This window comes from Impatiens glandulifera, chromosome 4, assembly GCF_907164915.1.
Source record: "Impatiens glandulifera chromosome 4, dImpGla2.1, whole genome shotgun sequence".
NCBI classification, from domain to species: Eukaryota; Viridiplantae; Streptophyta; class Magnoliopsida; order Ericales; family Balsaminaceae; genus Impatiens; species Impatiens glandulifera.
The window spans coordinates 24,966,419-24,989,171 of NC_061865.1; the positions used below are offsets into that span (position 1 = coordinate 24,966,419).

The 22,753-nt window shown below is 31.2% G+C and overlaps 1 protein-coding gene across 1 annotated transcript; it reads right to left on the reverse strand.

Moving 5' to 3' along the window:
* Positions 1-21,951: 21,951 nt before the first annotated feature.
* On the reverse strand, positions 21,952-22,503 carry LOC124934979. Its single transcript, XM_047475454.1, has one exon. It carries the CDS (start codon positions 22,501-22,503, stop codon positions 21,952-21,954), a length of 552 nt encoding a protein of 183 aa, XP_047331410.1.
* Between the last annotated feature and the right edge of the window lie 250 nt (positions 22,504-22,753).

Sequence of the window (22,753 nt, forward strand, 5' to 3'; positions counted from 1 at the left end):
CAAATTAGCTTCCTATCAGCCACCTCTAAACTGATCATAGCTTTAAAGAGAAGAAAAAAACTTCAATCATACAGTAATAAATAAATGTGATGAACATGAAGAGCTGCATCTAGATTCATCGGAGAAGACCATTAGTGAGTGTTTCAAAGATTCCCGAAATGAAAAGTAGAGCAAGAGAAATGGATTAGAAGCTGATATGATTCCTGGTATGCATTTGTACTATTTGATAAATTACAATATAGGTATAATGTTATTTTATTCTTGAATTTATTGCTACTCTATTAATTTGTTGTATGGAAGGTTTAATAGACAGATTTATTTGTAAGTTTGATCTTTTTGTCAAATTTCCATTTGTGACACTTCTGAAAAAACATATAAATTTGTGGAAAAAATTACAGATGCTACTTACTTGTGAGTTTGGAAATAATACCAACGTAAAAACGTAGAATGTCTTCCATCCATGTTATTAAGAAAGTGAGTCGTGATATCATTATTTTCCGGTCTTCTTTGTATTGAAATCTCTTTGAGATCACTTTCAAACATCACGAAACGGAAATTCATAGTGAAGATTATTATTAAACTAAGAAGGCCTGAAAATAATGAATTCGTTACTCATTTCCTTGCTAACATGGTGATGAAAGACATTTATTTTAATTTCTAAACAAACATTATATGTTTCTGGAATAATGGAAGATAATGTTTCCAAGGTTATTAATATGTCATCTCGATCACGGAGAATTGTAATATTTTACCATAATGGAGTGTCTTGCTCATAATATCCTAATTAAGATGTACAATGATATTATTAGTAGGTCAAAACATCTCAATTGAGATCATCAACTCTCCAGATGTTCTAGATGCAGCTATGAATATTGGCTTTTCTGCAACTATAAGCTGGCATGATTTTGATCCAGCCGAGCTTTACAATCTGTTTGAGATGATTGTGGTGGAACCGTGCTGCAATTATCTGAAATCCTTTCCTCTTCAGAAAAGGTTCTTGTCAGTAAGATCCTTAACATTGATCAAAACAAGATTGATCAACTCAGGAAAGCTCTTATGGAGCGTTTTGCCGAGCTGCTATACTGGAAAAGGCTGGTGAAAATAATGCAGCTAAGAATCAACTATACAATCAAAAACTTGTAAATTGAAAGGTATATTTCGAGACTAGTGTTTATCTTGTTTTCAAATGAATAACAAAGAAAAGTGACCGGGTTTTAAAAGTTCATCGCATAAAAAAAGAAGCCCATGAAACTATACAATCAAGGAGCAACGGAGCTGAGCTAGAGTTATTGTTCATCTTAGTGTATGAATTATTATAACTGATTTTATATTTTTTATTATTATTTTTTTTTGATTTTGAGTTATGAAAGGTGAATATTTTACAAGAGGCTGACAATAGACTATTTAGCCATTATATTCAGACGCAGCTATAGTCGAGTGGTTCTTGGGCTTCAACACCAGCTATATGCAGCTAAAAAATGCTGTAAATCATGTTAACGATTCGAATCAAAATTTTTTATATACATGCATACATGTTTTAAATTGCCCAGAGATCACATAATTTTATATTGCCCAGAGAAAATGAAAATCACATCATCAGCAACAATACAAATAACAAGTTCATGACTTTGACTTTAGCAAGTGAATTATAAAAACAAACATATTAAACTCTTATCTCGCTTTAAATATTTTAAAAGAAGTGACATCCTCGTATGATATCTTCCAATCCCGAAAAAGATTTCATTCGCGTTCGCCTTTGGGGATCCTCCTCCATGTCCTCATAAGTGCCCGCAATCAAATACAATATCACTCCAAACTTGGTCAATACTTCGATGCACTCTTCCGAACACCCGTGCGTTACTTTCGGCCCAAACATGATACACGATAGAGGCAAAATTGTACTTAAAAATGTATGCTGGAAATTTATTTGCCTTAGTTCTATCTTGGGCAGCAACTATAATTTTCTCCCACGCCTCCGACATCGGCGAAGTGAACTTATTCCACACATGCCTTGTAAACGGACAACCCCCGAGTAAGTGATCAATCACCTCCACATTTCTATCAAAAAGTAAGCAACTAACATCTGGAATGTCCAAATAAACTTGAATTCGATCCCGAGTGCTAAGACTTCTACGGAAAGCCAACCAAAGAATGAAACGATGCATCGGGATGACTTTAGAAGACCAAACAAGAGCTGCCCAATTACAACTTGGCCTCTTTCCCTTATGAAATTTCAAATCTTGTTATACTTTAACTTTCTATCCTCTTCGGCATTCCACAAATGAACATCAGCCCTATCGTTCAATTGGATACCACTCAAATGATCAAATACTCTTCTTCCCTTCGGAGTCCGCCTAATAATAGAATTCCAAAACCCACCGTGTATATCTTTAACCGTGACAACCACATAATCTCTCCTAATCCTCATTCCTCAAAACTCTTCTCTATCAATAAGTGGCCGACTCTCAAACCACGGATCATGCCAAAAGAGAGTACCTCATCCATCCCTGAGTCGAGTGTCAAAGATTGAAGCAACACTGTTTTTCAATTTTAGAATCTTCTTTAAAGACCATGCCATTTCATCCTTCACTTTGCTTGTCCATATATAAGTTCGTTTTCATGAACCTCGAGTGAACCTATTTAACCCACAACGACTCTTTCTTTCCTTGGATCGCCCATAAGTGCTTATATGTGACAACTTTGTTCCACTCCACGCAATTTCTCAAACTGATTCCCCCTTCACTTTTAGGCATGCATACATCGGTCCAATTAATCTTCTTACCCTCGCGGCCTTGGCTGCCCCAAATGAAATTATGTATCAAGGTCTCAAGCTCTTTCATAAGAATCATAACCTTCTTCGGGAGGACAATCTGTTGAGACCAATAGCTAATGAATCCCATAACAATGCTATCCACCAATTTAATTCTGCCCGCATAAGAAAGGTTCTCCACCGCCCATCCCATGATAACGTTCTTGACTTTCCTAATGAGCGGTCTACAATGAACAATCTGAATTTTTCTAGCCGTTAGTGGAATCCCCAAATACTGAATCGGAAATAAACACTCGTTAATGCCCATATTGTTTTGAATTTGCACCTTTGTATCATCATCAACACCACTGAAAAATACCGAACTCTTATCCTCGTTAATCATTAAAACTGTAATATTAGAAAAGAAATTAAGTGCACCTTCAATAGTGTGAATAGTATCAACATCAGCGTGCACAAGTAAAAATAGGTGATCCGCAAAATATAGATAAAAGATGTGTAATCCTCTCCTCCTCGCAGAAATGGTGAAATCTATAATGACAGTTCTTTCGGAATATTGTTAAGACAATCTGAAAGACCTCCATGATCAATACGAAGATAAAAGAAGAGAGAGGGTCCCCCTGTCTCACTTCATTTTCACCCTTAAAGTAGCCACCATGTACGCCAGGTCAATTCAGATTTGATAATTGGTTTGGTCGAGGGATAAAAGGTGTGTGAGGTCACGATATGATATGTGAATTGTGATTTGGTGGTTGGTTTGGAGGAGGGATAAGATGTGTGTGAGGTCACGATATGAGAGGTGAATGATTTATAACTTCAAGTAAGTTGTCTAGATTACTCTCAAGATTGATATTGCATATTGCATAAGGGGTAAGGGGTGTGTGAAAAAATGTGAGGTCACGAAGATGATAGGTCGATTGTGAATTGATTGATGGTTTGGTCGAGAGATAAGATATGTGTGAGATCACAATATGAGGGTGAATTGTGATTTGGTGGTTGGTTTGGTGGAGGGATAAGAGGTGTGTGAGGTCACGATATGAGAGTGAATTGTGAATGGTTGTTGGTTTGTCGAATTGGGCTAGAAGAGGCCGCGATAAGGGATTAAAATGTTGGAAATAGTGTGTAAAGTAGCCTAGCATTACTTTAGATAAGAGCGAAAGGAATGACTTACAACTTCAAGTAAGTTCTCTTGATCGATCACAAGAATCACATTGAATATTTCTTATGTCTTTGTGTAGTCCTCATTAACTCATTTGTGTAAAAGTGTATAAAGAAGTCTAGCGTTACTTAGCAAAATTGATAACTTACAATTCAAGTAAGTTCTCGGGATCGATCTATCATGACTAACAAAATAAAGAGTGTAATTGATTTGAATCCTACTAAGAAGAAATTTGTATTTCATAATGGAAGAAGCATAAGATATGTCTCTCATTTCAAATGAGTTAGTGAGGACTACACAAAGACAGAGACAATATGCAATGTAATTTTAAGATCAGAAATCTTATTTTGACAGTTTTAGTGGTGCTCTAAAGTGATATTGGTGGTTAAAAATATAAGAATATATGAATTGAGATGTGTATTTGACCGTAGTATGAAAATGTGAGGTATGATGAGAGATTGTTTAGATTGTGGTGGTTCACCGAATTGGGGTCAAAGAGGTCGCGAATTAGCCTAGTATTACTTTAGATTAGAGTTAAGTGAATGACTTGCAACTTCAAATAAATTCTCTAGATCGATCTATCATGACTAATAAAATAAAGGGTGTAATTAATTTGATTTCTACTAAGAAGAAATATGTTTTTCTTAATAGAATAAGCGTATGATATGTCTCTTTTTTTAAATGTGTTGGTTACACAAAGACAATCAATATGGAATGCAAATCTTGGGATCTAGAAAATTAATGGCGTGGTGAGATGGGACATTTTTCGAGGTGCTCTAAAGTGATATTGATGTTAAAAATATGTGAATTGAGATGTATATTTGACCGAAGTATGAGAGTATGAGGTATGAGATGAGAGATATTTGGATTGTGGTGGTTTGCCGAATTGGGGTAAAATATGTCGCAATAATGATATGAGATGGTTGTGGTGCAAAATACTCGAAGTGAGGTATAGAGATTAGTAATATGAGAGGTGCATTAGGAAACAAAGAATATTGGTGATTAAATATGTGAATGTATTTGTTGGTTTACCAAAGTGTGAAAGTGGGGTTCATTAGGAAACAAAGTATATTGGTGGTTAAATATGTTACGATGATGATGATGATTACGTCGGTGATGATAATAGAGAGATGAATATCGTATATTTCAATGTATACATATGTTGTATTTTCTATTCAATTTGTTATATATGATAATTTTCAAAGTAAAAACTTTTAGAGTTACTTTAAAACTGAGATTGTTTATTTTTGAATATCTTTAGATAAACAATCGAGAACTAATAACAATGATAATCAAACTGAAGATGACGAATATGAAGAAAATGTAAAATTTATTAATCCTTCCAAACACAATGGATTGTACTAATAAACCTAACAGAGTTAACTAAAAAAAATAAAATAAAGAATATAAATTAAATATCTTATAATCTTCCTTCTTATAAGTTGTCTAACTCTTTATATTTGTTGTCTTTCTCTTCAATTTATTTTTGTCTTGTTTGTTTTTTCCATCATCCAACATATGATAAGATAATATATATTATATAAAAAAGTTTTTTCATTATACCATTTAGTCCCCACTTATGTATTACATAAGAATTTTTTATAATCCAGAATTTGTTTACTTCTTAATTTCTCTTAATCCCTGCCAAAATCAACAATAGTTTGTTCCAAATTTATCAAGATATTTGATTTTATATATTTTCGGTAATATTTAAAGAATAATAATTAATTTTACCTGTTTTATCTTTTTTATAATCCAGAATTTGTTTACTTCTTAATTTCTCTTAATCCCTGCCAAAATCAACAATAGTTTGTTCCAAATTTATCAAGATATTTGATTTCATATATTTCCGGTAATATTTAAAGAATAATAATTAATTTTACCTGTTTATCTTATCTATACAGCTGCATTAATTGCCTCACAACAATATGTGAAATTAATTTACAAAAGTTATAACATAATATATATTTATATAAATTTATATTTTTATTAAATTAATAAAACCTTACTAGTTATGAACAAAAGTAACAAAATCTCAATCATATCCTTCCTTTTGTTCTTCTGTACAATTACACTCCTGAAAATAAATGTTATAAACAAATACAAATTATTTTATTTTTTTTTAACTTATTATCAATAAAATTAAATAAATGATTTCAAAGAAAAATTATATTATTATTCTCATCCTTTTTTTTTATTCTAGTACCCCAACTAAAATTAGTTTTCATGTTAATAAATAATTGTGTACTTTCTATTAACCTATTAACCAAAGGAAACGTAAATATTTTTAAATATATATATATATTTATTGATGTAAGAAAAAAAAATTATTGATAAATAAACAGTGAAGTTCTTAATAAATAATTGTGTACTTTCTATTAACCTATTAACCAAAAGAAACGTAAATATTTTTAAATATATATATATATATATATATTTATTTATTTATTTATTGATGTAAGAAAAAAAAATTATTGATAAATAAAGAGTGAAGTTCTTAATATTTTGTGATAATAAAAATACAAATTTTATATTACTTATTAATTTGGTACAAAAAAAATTATAAAATCATTTACATTACATGTTAATGTTTTATAAACTTGTATTAAAATCTAAAATTGTTTCAAAAATCAAAATTAAAAAATGTCTCAAACTAAGTTTTATTATCATTTTCTTAACCTAGAATGAGAAAAAAATAGCAGTATATGAGTTTTTTTATAAGTCTATAACTAACCTTGTATTGCAGATGAGAAGAATAGTTTTTCAATGATTAGTATGCTTAAAATATTATGTTAAATGTCGATTACATTGTGTAAGAAATTAAGCATATATGTGATATTCACTTGAGGAAAGTTCACAGGCCGACAAAGTAATGTTCGAAATGAGAATGATGAGAACGAAGTGTGATCGATGATCTTTGGGTCTCACTAACTTATAAATGGATGTTCTTGAATAATAATAATGAATTTTTCTTTCAACCATGATCACTAGCTAAAGAAAAAGCTACACATGATAACGATGCATGATTTGTTAGTAGTTAAGAAATCAATATAATAAAAGACAATCATAAGAAAAAAAAATATACATACATTCTTCTTGTTCAGTTTACTGATGATAAAAAACATGGTATTTTTTTTTCGAGAATAATAATAATAATAATATAAAAAAAAAACCAGGCATGTAAGTAGTTATATATCTAGGGTAAAATATATAAGTAATTTTGGCATGAATTTTGGATCATTCATTCTTCATGTCTATAATTTATTGGGCTTTATGTTTTTCTAATTTAATTTTAGAGATCTTATTAACTAACTATTAGTTTGATTAATTACATTTTTTAAATCTTCCATTGCATTTGGATGTATATAAATAATCTCACGGTGGTATATTTCACTACTTATTCAGTTTTTTCATCATTTAAAAGTTAAATAGCAGCTAACTATCTATTTTTAAACATTAAGCTATATAAATATATTTAATTCTAATAACAAAGATCTCTCGTTTTAAAATAATTTTATAATAATTATATAATTAAAAAATTAATATATATCATTAATCTTAACAATAAACCCTAATGAATATATATTAATTATAAAAAAATTAATTTGAATAGAAAAAACTAATTAGGTATTCTAATCTTTGATAAGATATATGAACAATTAAATTTGTAGAAATTAGTGTTTTTTTGAATAATTAAAATCCATATGTTGTTTGGTTAAGATATATTAAATATATAAATATTTTAATTATTAATTTTGTTCATAAATTATCTTTAATAAAAAATATAGTACAAAAAGTATTTGTTTTTTTTTTCAAGTCTTTCATTGATTGTATGATACTCTCATCAATTTGTTGACACATAAAATGTGTGTTCTTTATAAAAGGAAAGGACAATTTTTTTTATAAAAGGAAAGGACAATTCTTTTAATAACACTTATAAATATTTATTTAAATAATAATATCCAATTAATCAATGTATAAATTTGTGAAGAAGGGATTAATAATAAAAAAATATATTAGGATAATTTTTATATTTTATTTTTGGTTCTTTCTTAATATGACACCCATGATATATATAAGTAGAGTAAGGATAATTTTATTTTATTATTAAATCATACCATATATTAACTTTGAATTGTAAAACAAATAATATACTTAACATTTTAAAAAATATACAATTTATTTATTTATTATTTTTAATAATAATGATAAAGAAAATATTGTTTTCAAAATGAATTATTAATTTCTTTTAAAAAGTGATTTGTTATAATAAAAAGTTATATTGATCTTGCAAGTAATTTATATAATTTTTTTAAAAATGATTATATTAATCTTGCAAGTAATTGGTAAACATGTTTCGTTTTCTAAGAAAAAATATTATTACAACAATTGTTAGTAAGATTATTTTTTTTATTTAAATATAAATTGATATAAATCATTATATAAAATATATTAATTAGGTAAGAAACATATAAGTTAATAAAAAAAAATGTAATACTAGAAAATCAAATTTTGAAAATTTAAGTGAAAATCACATTTAGAAAGTGACACATACAATCATAAATTAAAACATATTACACAGTATATGTAAATTAATTGATTAAAAAAATTATTATTTGAAATTTATTTAAAATAATTTTTATTTATTTAAAATTTAAATTTAATAAAATAAATAAAAATAAGTTAGTATTTTAATTAATAAATTAAATACTTATGTAATATATATATATATACATATTTAATTTATAAAAAAAAATCAAAATACCCCATGCAAGCAAGCACCGTTAACTATATCAAATCAGATAAAACAAAATTATGGCCCAGATAGGACAAATTATTAATTACTCATATCTTAATTTATTTATTTTCTATTAATCATAAATATAAATCAAACTAAAGAATTATATATTTAAAGTTAAAATATAATATAAAAGTAACAAATATTAATAATGTATAATTAAGATATTATATTGATATATATGCAATGCAATTAATTAATTAATTAATCTTGAAGTTTAATAATCTTTATGTAAAATATATAATTACTTTTCTATATATATATTTGTTTACATTTTCCTCTGAGTCATTTATTATTCTTTTTCTTTACCCTCCCTATGTCATATTATTAACTTTTTTACTTATTTATTTATTACCTTTTCGATTCTCTACTCTTTAGCATCTAAATTTTAATTTAGCTATTCATTATTTTCTTTATTACTTAAAAAAATATAAAAATATTGAATTTCTCGGTCCTGGATTAGGAATCCTCGGTCGGGGTGCGAGATTCATTAGTCGAGGTGTGGGAGGTCTTCGGTCGGGTGTGAGATTTCTCGGTCGGGGTGTGAGGAGAGCTCTCGGTCATGTGTGATATTTCTCGGTCAAGGTGCGAGGAGCTTTCCATCCTAAGATGAATTTTCTCGGTCTAGATTAGAAATTCTCTGTCAAGTTTAGGGAAGGGTTCAATTTTCTCGGTCGAAAATCGAACTCAGGTTGAGCCCTCAGTTGGACATCAATAACATCAAACTACAAGTTTGATGATTTCGACTAGGGCCTTGGTCTTTTGATCCTAGGGCATGAGGAGCTTTGTATAGTCCCTATGATATTTTATAATATCATCGCGATGCATCATTCGATCAGGATGATGTCTCACTTAACTCAAATAATATTGATTAAAAATCGTGTTTATGAGCTGTAATGTTTAAAGATGTGTAAGGAGCTAACCAATAGCTTCCTTATACTTCATATGGTTGAATAAAACCAAAACATGAACACTAATTATTCATTTTAACCAATTCAAGAACTGAAAATTTTATTTTTTATAAAAAATAGTTTTTATCAAACATGATCGTGATGACGTGGAATTTGCTTGAATATATTTCTAACATTCTTAGAAACGTACTGAAAATATTTGTGAGTTGTTGTTCTTGAGTAATAGAAACCCGATTTTGATAAATTTCAAAATTAAATTTGAGTATTTCTGATTTAGGTTAATTGATTCAGTTTTGTGTCGATAGAAAGCTTATTGTCCGTATATACAATGATATTGCCCTAGGTTGTAGGTAAAATGATCACCGGAGTAGGGTGATTATTTCAACGTTTAAATGGAGTCAAATGGTGGAGAAATGACAAAGTTCCATCTTTGAGAAATCAAAGATGAAAATTGTTCTTATCTAATTCGTCGTTGCGAGGAGGAAGATAAAGTAGGCCGAAAACGGCATCGTTTCCTCCTTCAGCATTAGATCGCCAATGAGAGGCCAAAACGACATTGTTTCGAGCCAAAGAGCGGATGTTGGGCAATTCATTAGCACTTTGTTGGCGATGAGTGATTCGTGTGCATCTGGATTGAGGTCGTTGGAGGCGTTTGTCTACTAATTCACTATTGCGTGGAAGCGTAATTGGCTACGCGCAATGTTCATGGGCATCGGATGGAGCATGGGTGCTCATCTCATGGCTGTAACGTCTGCTACATTGAATCTTCTGGATTTCAGTTGCAGTAGATTATGTCCCATCTTCAGCTTATTAGACGTGCAGTCTAACTAACGGAGTTAGACGTGCATTCTAACACACGGAGTTAGACGTGCAGTCTAACTGGTTGAGTTAGACATGCAGTCTAACTAGCGGAGTTAGACGTGCAGTCTAACTAGTTGAGTTAGACGTGCAGTCTAACTAGCGGAGTTAGACGTGCAATCTAAATGGTTGAGTTAAACGTGCAATCTAACACACGGAGTTAGACGTGCAGTTTAACTAGCGGAGTTAGACGTGCAGTCTAACTAGTTGAGTTAGACATTCAGCCTAACACACAGAGTTAGACGTGCAGTCTAACAAGTTGAATTAGACGTGTAGTCTAATGGAAAGAGAAAGTTAGACATGCAGTCTAACTCCTTCAGACTAGTCTGAAGTGGAACAGTAATTAGACGTGGAGTCTAATGGAATGTGAAAGTTAGACGTGCAGTCTAACTGGTGAGAGTTAGATGTGCAGTCTACCTGGTGAGAGTTAAACGTGCAGTCTAACTGGTGAGAGTTAGATGTGCAGTCTAACTGGTGAAAATTAGACGTGCAGTCTAAGTCCTTTAGATTAGTCTGAAGTGATTGTAATTAGACGTGAAGTTTGATTCCATTAGACTCGGTGGTCTAATGGATCCTATTATTAGACGGGGACGTCTGATTTCATTAGACGAGGTCGTCTAATTGAAATACGTCTAATGCCATGCTTAAGTAGTTTCTTGAAGCTAACACCCGCTTACCCACGTGCTCTAGCTGTATGCTACTCCTGCTCCATTTTCTAGTAAAGATTAGTACGACAGCCATCTGCAACCAATCAACCAATGCCACGTAAGCAAATATCCTTCACATTACTTGTTTTGTAGGTACATCTCTAAAGAATATTCGACACACTACCTGTTGTGTACGGTCACGATCCTTATATTTAGAGTCTGTTGTGTACTATGAAGGCGTCTCAATGGAAGCTCGCCACGTGTCATTGTGAAGATTCGACCGTTAGTACCTCTTCCGTATTTAAAGAATCTCAAGGACAACGGACGAACTGCCAGAACTTTGAGTGAACAAGCCGAACAATCAATCTATCATTTTTGATACTCGGATTATTGAAACTGTTAGATGCTTTCTTGCTTTATTGTCTGTTAATCAAGAGAGAGTTAGAATCAAAGCATCGTTTTAGCTGAGTGATATTCTTCATCATATTGTAAGTTGAACAGAGTCTGTTCTGTTCAATGGTGAGTTATTCGTGCAAACTGTATTTGATTCAAAGCATATTATAGTGAATCCTTCCGGTGGTTGGAAGAAGGGGAGACGTAGGAGAGTTTTCTCCGAACATCCATAAACAAACTACTGTGTTGTTACTTTCTGTCATCTTCTCATTGATGATCCTAAGCTTCAAACCTAAATAAACATTTCCGCACTTGTTTCTGTTTCAAGTGTTTATAAGGGTTTGCGTAGAATAGAAAGTAAATTAAATCCTTAACAAGATTTCTTTCAAACCATTTTTCCTAAGCCTCCATTAATCGCCAGACCCCCGTCTCTATTGATTAAGCTGATCCTATCATAGAGGGTGATTGAAACCTTATTAAGGATTGGAGAACACTCCCTAATCCTTAGGGAATCTTTCAAAATGCTCAGATCTAAGCTTCAAGGCCTCAAATAGAAAATTCGAAAAATCCGAAAGCTTAGAGCTTTAATGGCGAATTTTGATTTTCTTCTATCCGAGGATTGTGTGTTGGTTCATTGGTTTCGGAATGACATAGGGAAGCTATTTATAGTATCCCTAAGTTGGTTGGAGGATCCAAGAGGGATGAATCATCCAAAACCATTAATGGCGTTTTGGTTATTCTTAAGTCAACTTTTCGGAGTAGGTAGAGACAAAGCCTATTGTTGTAGAGGAAATGATCATTGTCGTAGGTGATCATTTCAAAATTTAAGTTCATTTGGTGGATCGATGGCTGAGTTCCCATCACGGATCTATTTCCTTATCCACACGACGGTCGCGCCGATGAAGAAGACCGGAGGCATTCCGTTAACGATTCCATCAAGACGGAGTTTTGTTAGTGATCAGGTGGACGAAACTAACGTTCAGTTGATCCAGTGTGACCCAGGTGCACGCTCTCTCCACTACAACGGGCTATGCAGAGCGCTCTGGCGCGTTGGATCTGATTTGTGCATCCATTCAATGGACAGAGCTTATTTTATAATTGATTCACCTGTTTTCGGCCACATAGGATTACAAATATTTGTTTTTATAAAAACCTTAAGGGTTTATTTAAAATTGATTTTTCTTTCACCCTTTTAGCTTTAATTTTGATCATTTTAAATACACAAAATATTAAAATAAATATGGCAAATATTTTACCAATTTTTTTTTTGTTGTATATTTTTAAGATTTAAATAAATAATTCTTTTTAAATAACATATAACAATTTATCAAAATTATTTTTTTTCCCTCTAATTTTTATAAAATTAACACTTCTTTGGTTTCCATTCATAAGAGATCTCCATGATATTGTGCTTTCCTTTTCTATCAACAACTGCCATTTTCATTGGCAAGTGACTCCTATGATGCACTTAAATTCTAATTCTAGCAAATGACAAGTGTTCTCCTCCTTCAGTTATTGGGTCCATATATAATTGTTTCCCAATTGTACCTACAAAATGACTAATTGCTTCAACATTGTACATGTGGGATGAAATGTTCCAAAGTTTGAACCAAATTTGGGTTGTTTCCTTTGGTTTGCTTTGTAGATTCATCTCTTCTAACCACTTTTTCAGCTTCATACAATTTGATCCTATGTAAGTATGCCCTTTCTCCAATATTTCTTTCAGATTTGAGCCATTTTTGAACCGCAGGAAGGAGAGGTCGTGTATGTTTTGTAGGAAGTAGAGGTCGTGTATGTTTGTAGAAACATTTTTAAGCCCCTTTTCTCCCCACTATTTAATTGAAGCTTCTTTGATAGTTGGGAATGATACTCTATTTTTCCCAATGAAGTTTCCAACCACCACAAACTTCCAATCTTCAATACATTTCTCATATATTTTAAAAGGCAATTTGAATTCAAAAGAAGAGTTGAGTATCTCTACCTTTGTTTGGATATCCCTCAAGTAGAGTTTTCATTTGTAGGCATGGCCTTCAGATTTCTTTTCTACTTTATTCTTCCATACCTCGTTGACTTTTTATGTTGAATTACTCCTGATAGTGTAAGTCTTGGATTTAGAAGCATTCCTCATCTCCTTCATTGCATTAACTGACCATTTAACTATCTCCTCATATTCTGCTTTTTTTAACAAATTTTAGTCCTGGAAAATAATGAATATTGAGTTGGACTATTATTTGTTGAAATTTCTCTTTACTGATTGTGATTTCTCCCTTCTTAACATGCATCAGGAGTTTGATAATCTGGTTTTAAGACCGAACATGTTGACTCTTTCTGTTAGGATCTAGGTAGCCGCTGGAGGACCGGGGGTTGGACCGGTTAGCGGTTCTCACTCGAAGGGTGGTGGTTAATCCGGTTAGAGATTAACACCGGGGTTTCAATACTACACAACCTGTCACAAACCCTTGAACTAGGTTCAAGCGCGGAAGAGGTTGGCTTTCAGGTTGAAGCGGCACACTTGTATGATAGGCAGAATCGGTATTGTGTAGATTTGATGGGTCGGCTTCGGTAATCTGGAAATTCGGCTTGGATAGGGTTAAATAGGTTATAGCGGTACAGATCGGTTAGATAATGAAACCGGCAGACAGTAAATAACAAGACAAATTTTATGGATGTTCGGAGATAAAGCTCCTACGTCACACCTTCCTCTCGAAACCGCGAGAAGGATATTCACTAAGGAATACAGGTACAATCCGATCGAGACTTATTTCCTGCTCGATAACACTCTTACAATTTACACCGAAATTGTAAAACACACTTCAACTTTAGCACTTAGGCTTTCTTAGAACAACACAGTCTTATCACTTGTAGAATAAATGCTCTTAGAGTTTCTCACTTGTCTCCCTATGTCGCGCATTTACTCTTCTTCAACTGCCCCTTTTATAGGTGAAATATGCCAACGGTCATATTTCACTGCCTTGAATCTGATTGGCTGAGCAGTGATTCAGTGTTTCAGAGATTCAGACCTGCGGTTGTTTCCTCAGACCTGATGGTCAACCTCAGACTTGGCAGTCTGTTCTTCCGGTAGGTAAGACAGACCTGCTAGGTTTGTCTTTTACTCAATGTAGACAACTGTCTGTTGGACAGTTGTCTGTACTTGGAAGATCTTCTTTCTGACTTATCCCGAAGTGGAAAGATCCGGTAATATTGTCTTCTGCAGCCTACAGTCTTTCCTCAGACTTGTATGGATATGGAAGTGTTCAGTCTGTTCCTTTGGTATCATTCTCAACAGATACCCGAATTGTCTTCTTGTACTGGTCGGTCATTTGACTTAACCGAATGGCTTTTGGTATGAGCGATGTAACCGGACTTCTTCCGGTTATTCCTTTGCCTTGTGGCTGATCGGCTGTTTGATATTTCCGGTTTTAAGCTTTGGCTGATCCTTTCTTTGTGCGGTCAAGTTCCAGGTATTCTTGGTCGGTTTACTAGCTTGACCGGTTAGTTTTCTTTAGCCGGTTCTTTTGTTTATCCGTTCCGGTTCCTTGTTCCTGCATGGAAAGTTTATTTAAGTTAGGTTTATTTGAACCGGTCTGATTTTATCTAACACTTTCATTATAACCAACCTCCCATACTCTCTCTTTGTTGTCCTGTTTTCCTGCATTCTATTTTACAAAAATTTATGCAGGATCTGTTGATTTTACATTGCTTTCCTCATTCTTTTCTTGGATAACTTCATCAACTATCCTCTCAATCTCTTTTTCTGCAACATTCTTAATTTTTCCAAAATAAACTCTCTTACTTGTTTAGATTTATTACTTTTGTTCTTCCCCTTCCCATGATGACAAAAATAGAATAATAGAACAAATAAACCCTAAGAGATGATCAAAGATAAACTACAATCGAGGAAAAATTCTAGCGGTGCTAACAAATGCACAAGAAACCCTAGATTAGAAACACTTAATGGCTGACTTACGGCGTATGACTATATCGTGCCGCAAATGCCGTGTTGTCTGTGCCGATTGCGCTTCCTTTAATCAATGGTGATTACGATGTTGATTTGATGACTTACGACGCAAAACAAATCGTGCCACCCGAACACTATTATATTATGTATTATTATATTAGTCAATATTTTTAATATATTGAATTATATAATTTGATATATATTAAATAAAAAATAATTAAAATAAATACTAATATTTTTTTAAGATTGTATATTAAATTATTAATTTATAATTGGTAATATGATCCATGAGAAAAAAGTTTATTTTAATTGTAGATCGAAAAAAATAGAAAACATAATACAACTATATATATTGCAATAATTTAATAAAATTTAGAAAGTGTAATTCCGGAAATTCCTTGTCTGAAAAAGTTCGAAATTCTAGAAATTTTAACCTCGTTTGTGTGTCAATTTTTTTCAATAAAATATTATTTTAAAAGATTTATAAAATTATGTTTTTGATAATAATTAATTTTTGTGATAAATTTAAATAATATTTTTAAATTTAAAATAATTAAATTATAATTTTATTATAAAAAATTTCTGTATTTTAAATTAATTTAAAATAATTAATTAAAAAAATTATTTATTTGATGAAAGAATGGTTAATTGATTTTTAATTTAAAATCAATAAATATTTTGTTTACGTATATAAACTTATATTTGATTATAGATATTTTTAAATTTGGCTTTTGGTGATACTCAGGAAAGATTTTCAGTACCCCCAACCCACATTAAGAACTATTTACTTTATAAAATTGTGGTTTTGAAAAAATAGTTGTATTACGTTTTACTTAACCAATTATTCTTCAAGTCCTAAGCATGCATAAAACATTAGAATTCAAAAATAAATCAAAATAGGGCCTTTATCAAAATATTTATTTATAAAAATATTTTAAAATTGTTTTCTAATTTTTTTTTGTTATTTAGAAAATGGTTTAGGCTTTTAATTTAAAAACAAACAATTTTTAAAATTAAAATTTCAAACAAATGAACCCCAGGACAATTCCTCTCGAGGCTAAGACCTCTCGGTCGGATGTGGGGAGTTCTCGATCGAGGTGTGGGAGTTCTCGCTCGAAGCTAGAAATTTTCGGTCGAATACAGGGGAGTCCTTAGTCGAGGCTAATATCTCTCGGTCCGATGTCGGAGCTCTAAATCGGGACTATAAATCCTCGGTCGGGTGTAGAAGATTCCTCAATTGAGGCTAAGACCTCTTGGTTTGATAGGAGGATCTCTCGGTCGAGGTGCGGGGAGTTCTCTGTCGGGGCTAGAAATTCTTAGTCGAGAACCATGCAACACTTATTTTCTCGATCAGGTGCAGGGGAGGGTTGGATTTTCTCGATCGGAAATTGAACCCTGGTCGAACCCTCGGTCGAATGTTAAGAACATCAAAGTGCAGGTTTGATGTTTTTGACTAGGGTCTTAATCATTGATCTAAAGGCATGAGGAGGTTCGTTTAGTCCCGATGATCATATATAATATCATCCCGGTGCATCATTCGATCGAGATGATGTTCCATTTGTTCAAACAATTTCTTGAATAAAACTTGTGTTTTTGATTTTAAGAGTTTAATAGGCTATAAGAAACTTGTCAATAGTTTCTTTATATATTATATGATAGAATGAAATCAAAACATGAACACTCCTATTCATTTTATGATTTTGTATTAATTTTAATTATTTTAAATTTTATTTATTCAAAATAATTTTTTCTAGTATAAAGATAACAATTAAATTAACAAATATAAATATTTAAATTTTTTTAGTATTTAAAATTTTAAAATTTGTTCAATATTATCTAAAACTTATATTATAAAATAATACATTAACACCATTATACACTTGTATATTAATTATATTAATTAATAAATTCAATATATTGAATTATATAATTTAATATGATAAATATTAAATAAAAATAAATATTAATATTTTTTAATTTATATATAAAATTATAATATTTTAACTTAATATATATATATAAATAAATGAGAGACTGAATACATATTTTTATTTTTAATTATTGATTATTATTTTTTATATTTTATAATTAGTTTATATATAATTATATTTTTATTTTATATATTTAAAATTAATCTAAGGAAAAAGAAATAGTCTTGAGTTTGAAAATATGTTATACTTGTAATAATATAATAAAAATAATAGAGAGAATTGGAGGGAGGAAATTAAAAAGAAAATGACGGTCAATATGATTTTTCTTTTTCCCTTTCACTAAATTTATTCATTATTGGCTAAAAAATGAGAAAAGATCGCACATTATTTATTCTCTAGCCTATTCCACTAATTTTTCTCCTTTTTATCATATTTTTTTATTTATTATAGTAATTTATTAAATTTATAATAATAAATTGACTTTTTTCGTATTTTTCTAAAAATAACTTATTAAAAAAAATTATTTTTGAAATATACTTAAATTTAATAAATTTTAATATATTAAATCAAAGAATTAAAAATTATACGTGAAATAATTTAAATTATAAAATTATATATAAATAAAATAAATAAATAAATTCAAATATTATATTAGGAGAGAGAAGATGTACGCATGCAAATTAATGAATACATGTCGGTTTTGAAGATGGTCGTATTGAGGGAGAGATACAATATGTGACAATTAAAATATATTTTTTTAAATAAAAAAATTAAATCAGGTTGCTAACTAAAATAAAAATGATTTTATATAATAATATTAATAATAAAAAAATAAAATATATAATTCTCGATAACAACAAAAAGAATGTCCTTAAAAAGTACTTTTCTTTTAATAATAAAATACTTTTCTTTTAATAATTAAATATGATTAATCATATATTCTTATATTGTTATTAAGTGATTTATAATTTTTAATAATTAAACTTATTAATAGCACTAATTCATTTTCAATTACTTATTTTATTTAATTAGACTATGTAGTGATTTATAATTTTTCTTTTTAGTTCTAATTTCTTATTTAACTAGACTAATTTTTTTTTTCTAAAAATAAAAATATTATAAATAATTAAATATATAATTATAAATAAATGATTATATAAGTACTAGTTATCATTCTAAAAAACGCAAAACCCTAATCATTTTCTCTGCCGCACTCTTCTTCTTCGTATCTTCTATTTTCCTTATCTTTTCTTATAAGTTAATTTTTATTCTTTTATGTTCTTTTATCGCCATTGATTGATCTCGTTTGTTTCTTAGTCACAAAGAACTTTTGATTTGATATATTTGCAGATAATAAGCATACCTCTTGCAAACTCTATCACATAAGCTATTTTGTTTTGTTTTCCTTAATGCACGTGAACTATCATTACAGATATGTAATCATTACAGATATGTAAGATGTATAAGATTATAGACTAAAACTCTCTATAATCTTACAGATCTATCTTACAGATCTGAAGTCAAATTGTTTATTTTTATGATTTACTATACTTTTGTTTATGGTTGGTTGGTTTTACGATTACTTATTTGACTTATTAATAAAGTTTTTTTTAAATGATTACATATTTCAAATTTTACTTGCCATTTGAATGGCTATATTTTGAGATTCTATCTACTTCCTTATCAATGAAAAAATATCTCTCATATTTCATAGGCATAAGGTTATTTTAAAAGAAAAATTAGGTGATATATAATATAATATATAGGTTTTATTCTTGAATTTATTGCTACTCTATTTGTTTTGTTGTATGGCAAGTTTAGTAGGCAGAATGATAGGAGAAAACCAAATATTTGATAAGCAGATTTATTTGTAAATCTTTTTGTCAAATTTCCATTTGTGACATTTCTGAAAAAACATATAAAATTGTGGAAATAATACTTACTTTTGAGTTTGGAAATAATACCAACGTAACATGTAGAATGTCTTCCATCCATGTTATTAAGAAAGTGAGTCGTGATATCATTATTTTCCGGTCTTCTTTGTTTTGAAATCTCTTTGCGATCGCTTTCAAACTTCACTAAACGGAAATTCATATTGAAGATTGTTATTAAACTAAGAAGGCCTGAAAATAATGAATTCGTGACTCACTTCCTTGCTAACATGGATGATGAAAGACATTTATTTTAATTTCTAAACAAACATTGTATGTTTCTGGAGTAATGGAAGATGATGTTTCCAAGGTTATTAATATGTCATCGGAGAATTGTGATTTTTTACCATAATGGAGTGTCTTGGTCATAATATCCTAAGATGTACAATGATGAGTTATCTATTCCGACTTGGAGATATTATTAGTAGGTCAAAACATCTCAATTGAGATCATCAAGTCTCCAGATGTTCTAGATGCAGCTATGAATATTGGCTTTTCTGCATGATTTTGATCCAGCCGAGCTTTACAATCTGTTTGAGATGAGGTCGAGCTTTACAATCTGTTTGAGATGATTGTGGTGGAACCGTGCTGCAATTATCTGAAATCCTTTCCTTTTCAGAAAAGGTTCTTGTCAGTAAGATCCTTAACAATATTGATCAACTCAGGAAAGCTCTTATGGAGCGTTTTGCCGAGCTGCTATACTAGAAAAGGCTGGTGAAAATAATGCAGCTCAGAATCAGGCTGGTTGATGATATCAACAACTTGTAAATTGAAAGGTATATTTTGAGACTAGTGTTTATCTTGTTTTCAAATGAATAACAAAGAAAAGTGACCGGGTTTAAAAAGTTCATCACATCAAAAAAGAAGCCCATGAAACTATACAATCAAGGAGGAAGAATTATTGTTCATCTTAGTGTGTGAATTGTTATAACTGATTTTATATTTATTATTATTATTATTTTATTTTTTTGTTGTTAATTTTGAGTTATGAAAGTTGAATATTTAACAAGAGGCTGACAACCAAGATATCACGTTCTACTTTATTAAGTTTCAAAACAAATACACATAGATGTTTAGTCAAATTGGAAGGCAAGCACTTAATTATCAAACTGTCATTTTATCAACACTATCTATCCAAACATACACTAAAGTCATATACAAACCATTAGACTCTTAGAATTATGCACATCAGGTTAAAATTGAAATCAAACACATATAACATTGCTGTGCACTCAAGAACTCAATAACAGACCCTCAACATTTGGAAATACCCCTAATGATTTAATTTTTATTTTTTTGAAAAACGACTTATCGGCATTTTATTAAAAAATCCCAAAAAAAGGAGAAAAATATGTTCCGTCTATCTTTCTAACAACCTATAAAGATAAAACCATAGTTTAAAAGAAAAAAAACAAACAATCCAAATAACAAGTTCATGACTTTAACAAGTGAATTATAAAAAAAACATAATAAACTCTTATCTCGCTTTAAATTTTTTAAAAGAAGTGACTTCCTCGTATGATATCTTCCAATCCCAAAAAAGATTCCATGCGCCTTCGCCTTCGGGGATCCTCCTCCATGTCCTCATAAATTCCCCGCAATCAAATACAATATCACTCCAAACTTGGTCAATATTTCGACGCACTCTTCCGAACAGCAGTGCGTTACTTTCGGCCCAAACATGATACACGATAGAGGCAAAATTGTACTTAAAAATGTTTGCTGGAAATTTATTTGCCTTAGTTCTATCTTGGGCAGCAACTATAATTTCCTCCCACGCCTCCGACATCGCCGAAGTGAACTTATTCCACACATGCTTTGTAAACGGACAACCCCCGAGTAAGTGATCAATCGACTCCACATTTCCATCACAAAGTAAGAAACTAGCATCTGGAATGTCCATGTAAACTTGAATTCGATCCCGAGTACTAAGTCTTCTATGGAAAGCCAACCAAAGAATGAAACGATGCATCAGGATGACTTTAGAAGACCAAACAAGAGCTTCTCAATTAACAACTTGACTTCTTTCCCTTATGACATTACAAATCTTGTTAGACTTTAACTTTCCATCCTCTTCGGCATTCCACAAATGAACATCAGCCCTATTGTTCAATTGGATACCACTCAAATGATCAAATACTCTTCTTCCCTTCGGTGTCCGCCTAATAATAGAATTCCAAAGCCCAACGTGTATATCTTTAACCGTGGAAGCCACATAATCTCTCCTAATCCTCATCCCTCAAAACTCTTCTCTATCAATAAGTGACGACTCTCAAACCACGGATCATGCCAAAAGAGAGTACCTCATCCATCCCCGAGTCGAGTGTCAAAGATTGAAGCAACACTATTTTTCAATTTCAGAATCTTCTTTAAAGACCATGACATTTCATCCTTCACTTTGCTTGTCCATATATAAGTTCGCTTTTCATGAACCTTGAGTGAACCTATTTAACTCACAGCGACTCTTTCTTTCTTTGGATCGCCCATAAGTGCTTATATGTGACAACTTTGTTCCACTTCATGCAATTCCAAAAACTGATTACCCCTTCACTTTTTGGCATGCATACATCGGTCTAATTAACCTTCTTACCAGCGGCCTTAGCTGCCCCAAATAAAATTATGTATCAAGGTCTCAAGCTCTTTCATAAGAATCATAACTTTCTTCGAGAGGACAATCTGTTGAGACCAATAGCCAATGAATCCCATAACAATGTTATCCACCAATTCAATTATGCCCGCATAAGAAAGCTTTTTCACCGCCCATACCATGATAACGTTCTTGACTTTCTTTATGAGCGGTCTACAATGAACAATCTGAATTTGTCTAGCCGTTAATGGAATCCCCAAATACTGAATCGGAAATAAACACTCGCTAATGCCCATATTGTTTTGAATTTGCACCTTTGTATCATCATCATCACCACCGTAAAATACCGAAATCTTATCCTCGTTAATCATTAAACCTGTAATATCAAAAAAGTAATTAAGTGCACCTTCAATAGTGTTAATAGTATCAACATCAGCGTGCGCAAGTAAAAATAGGTGATCCGCAAAACATAGATGTGTAATCCTCTCCTCCTCGCAGAAATGGTGAAATCTATAATGGCAGTTCTTTCGGAATATTGTTAAGACACTCTGTAAGACCTCCATGATCAATAAGAAGATAAAAGAAGAGAGAGGGTCCCCCTGCCTCACTCTATTTTCACCCTTAAAGTAGCCACCATGTACGCCAGGTCAATTGAGATTTGATAATTGGTTTGGTCGAGGGATAAAAGGTGTGTGAGGTCACGATATGATATGTGAATTGTGATTTGGTGGTTGGTTTGGAGGAGGGATAAGAGGTGTGTGAGGTCACGATATGAGAGGTGAATGATTTACAACTTCAAGTAAGTTCTCTGGA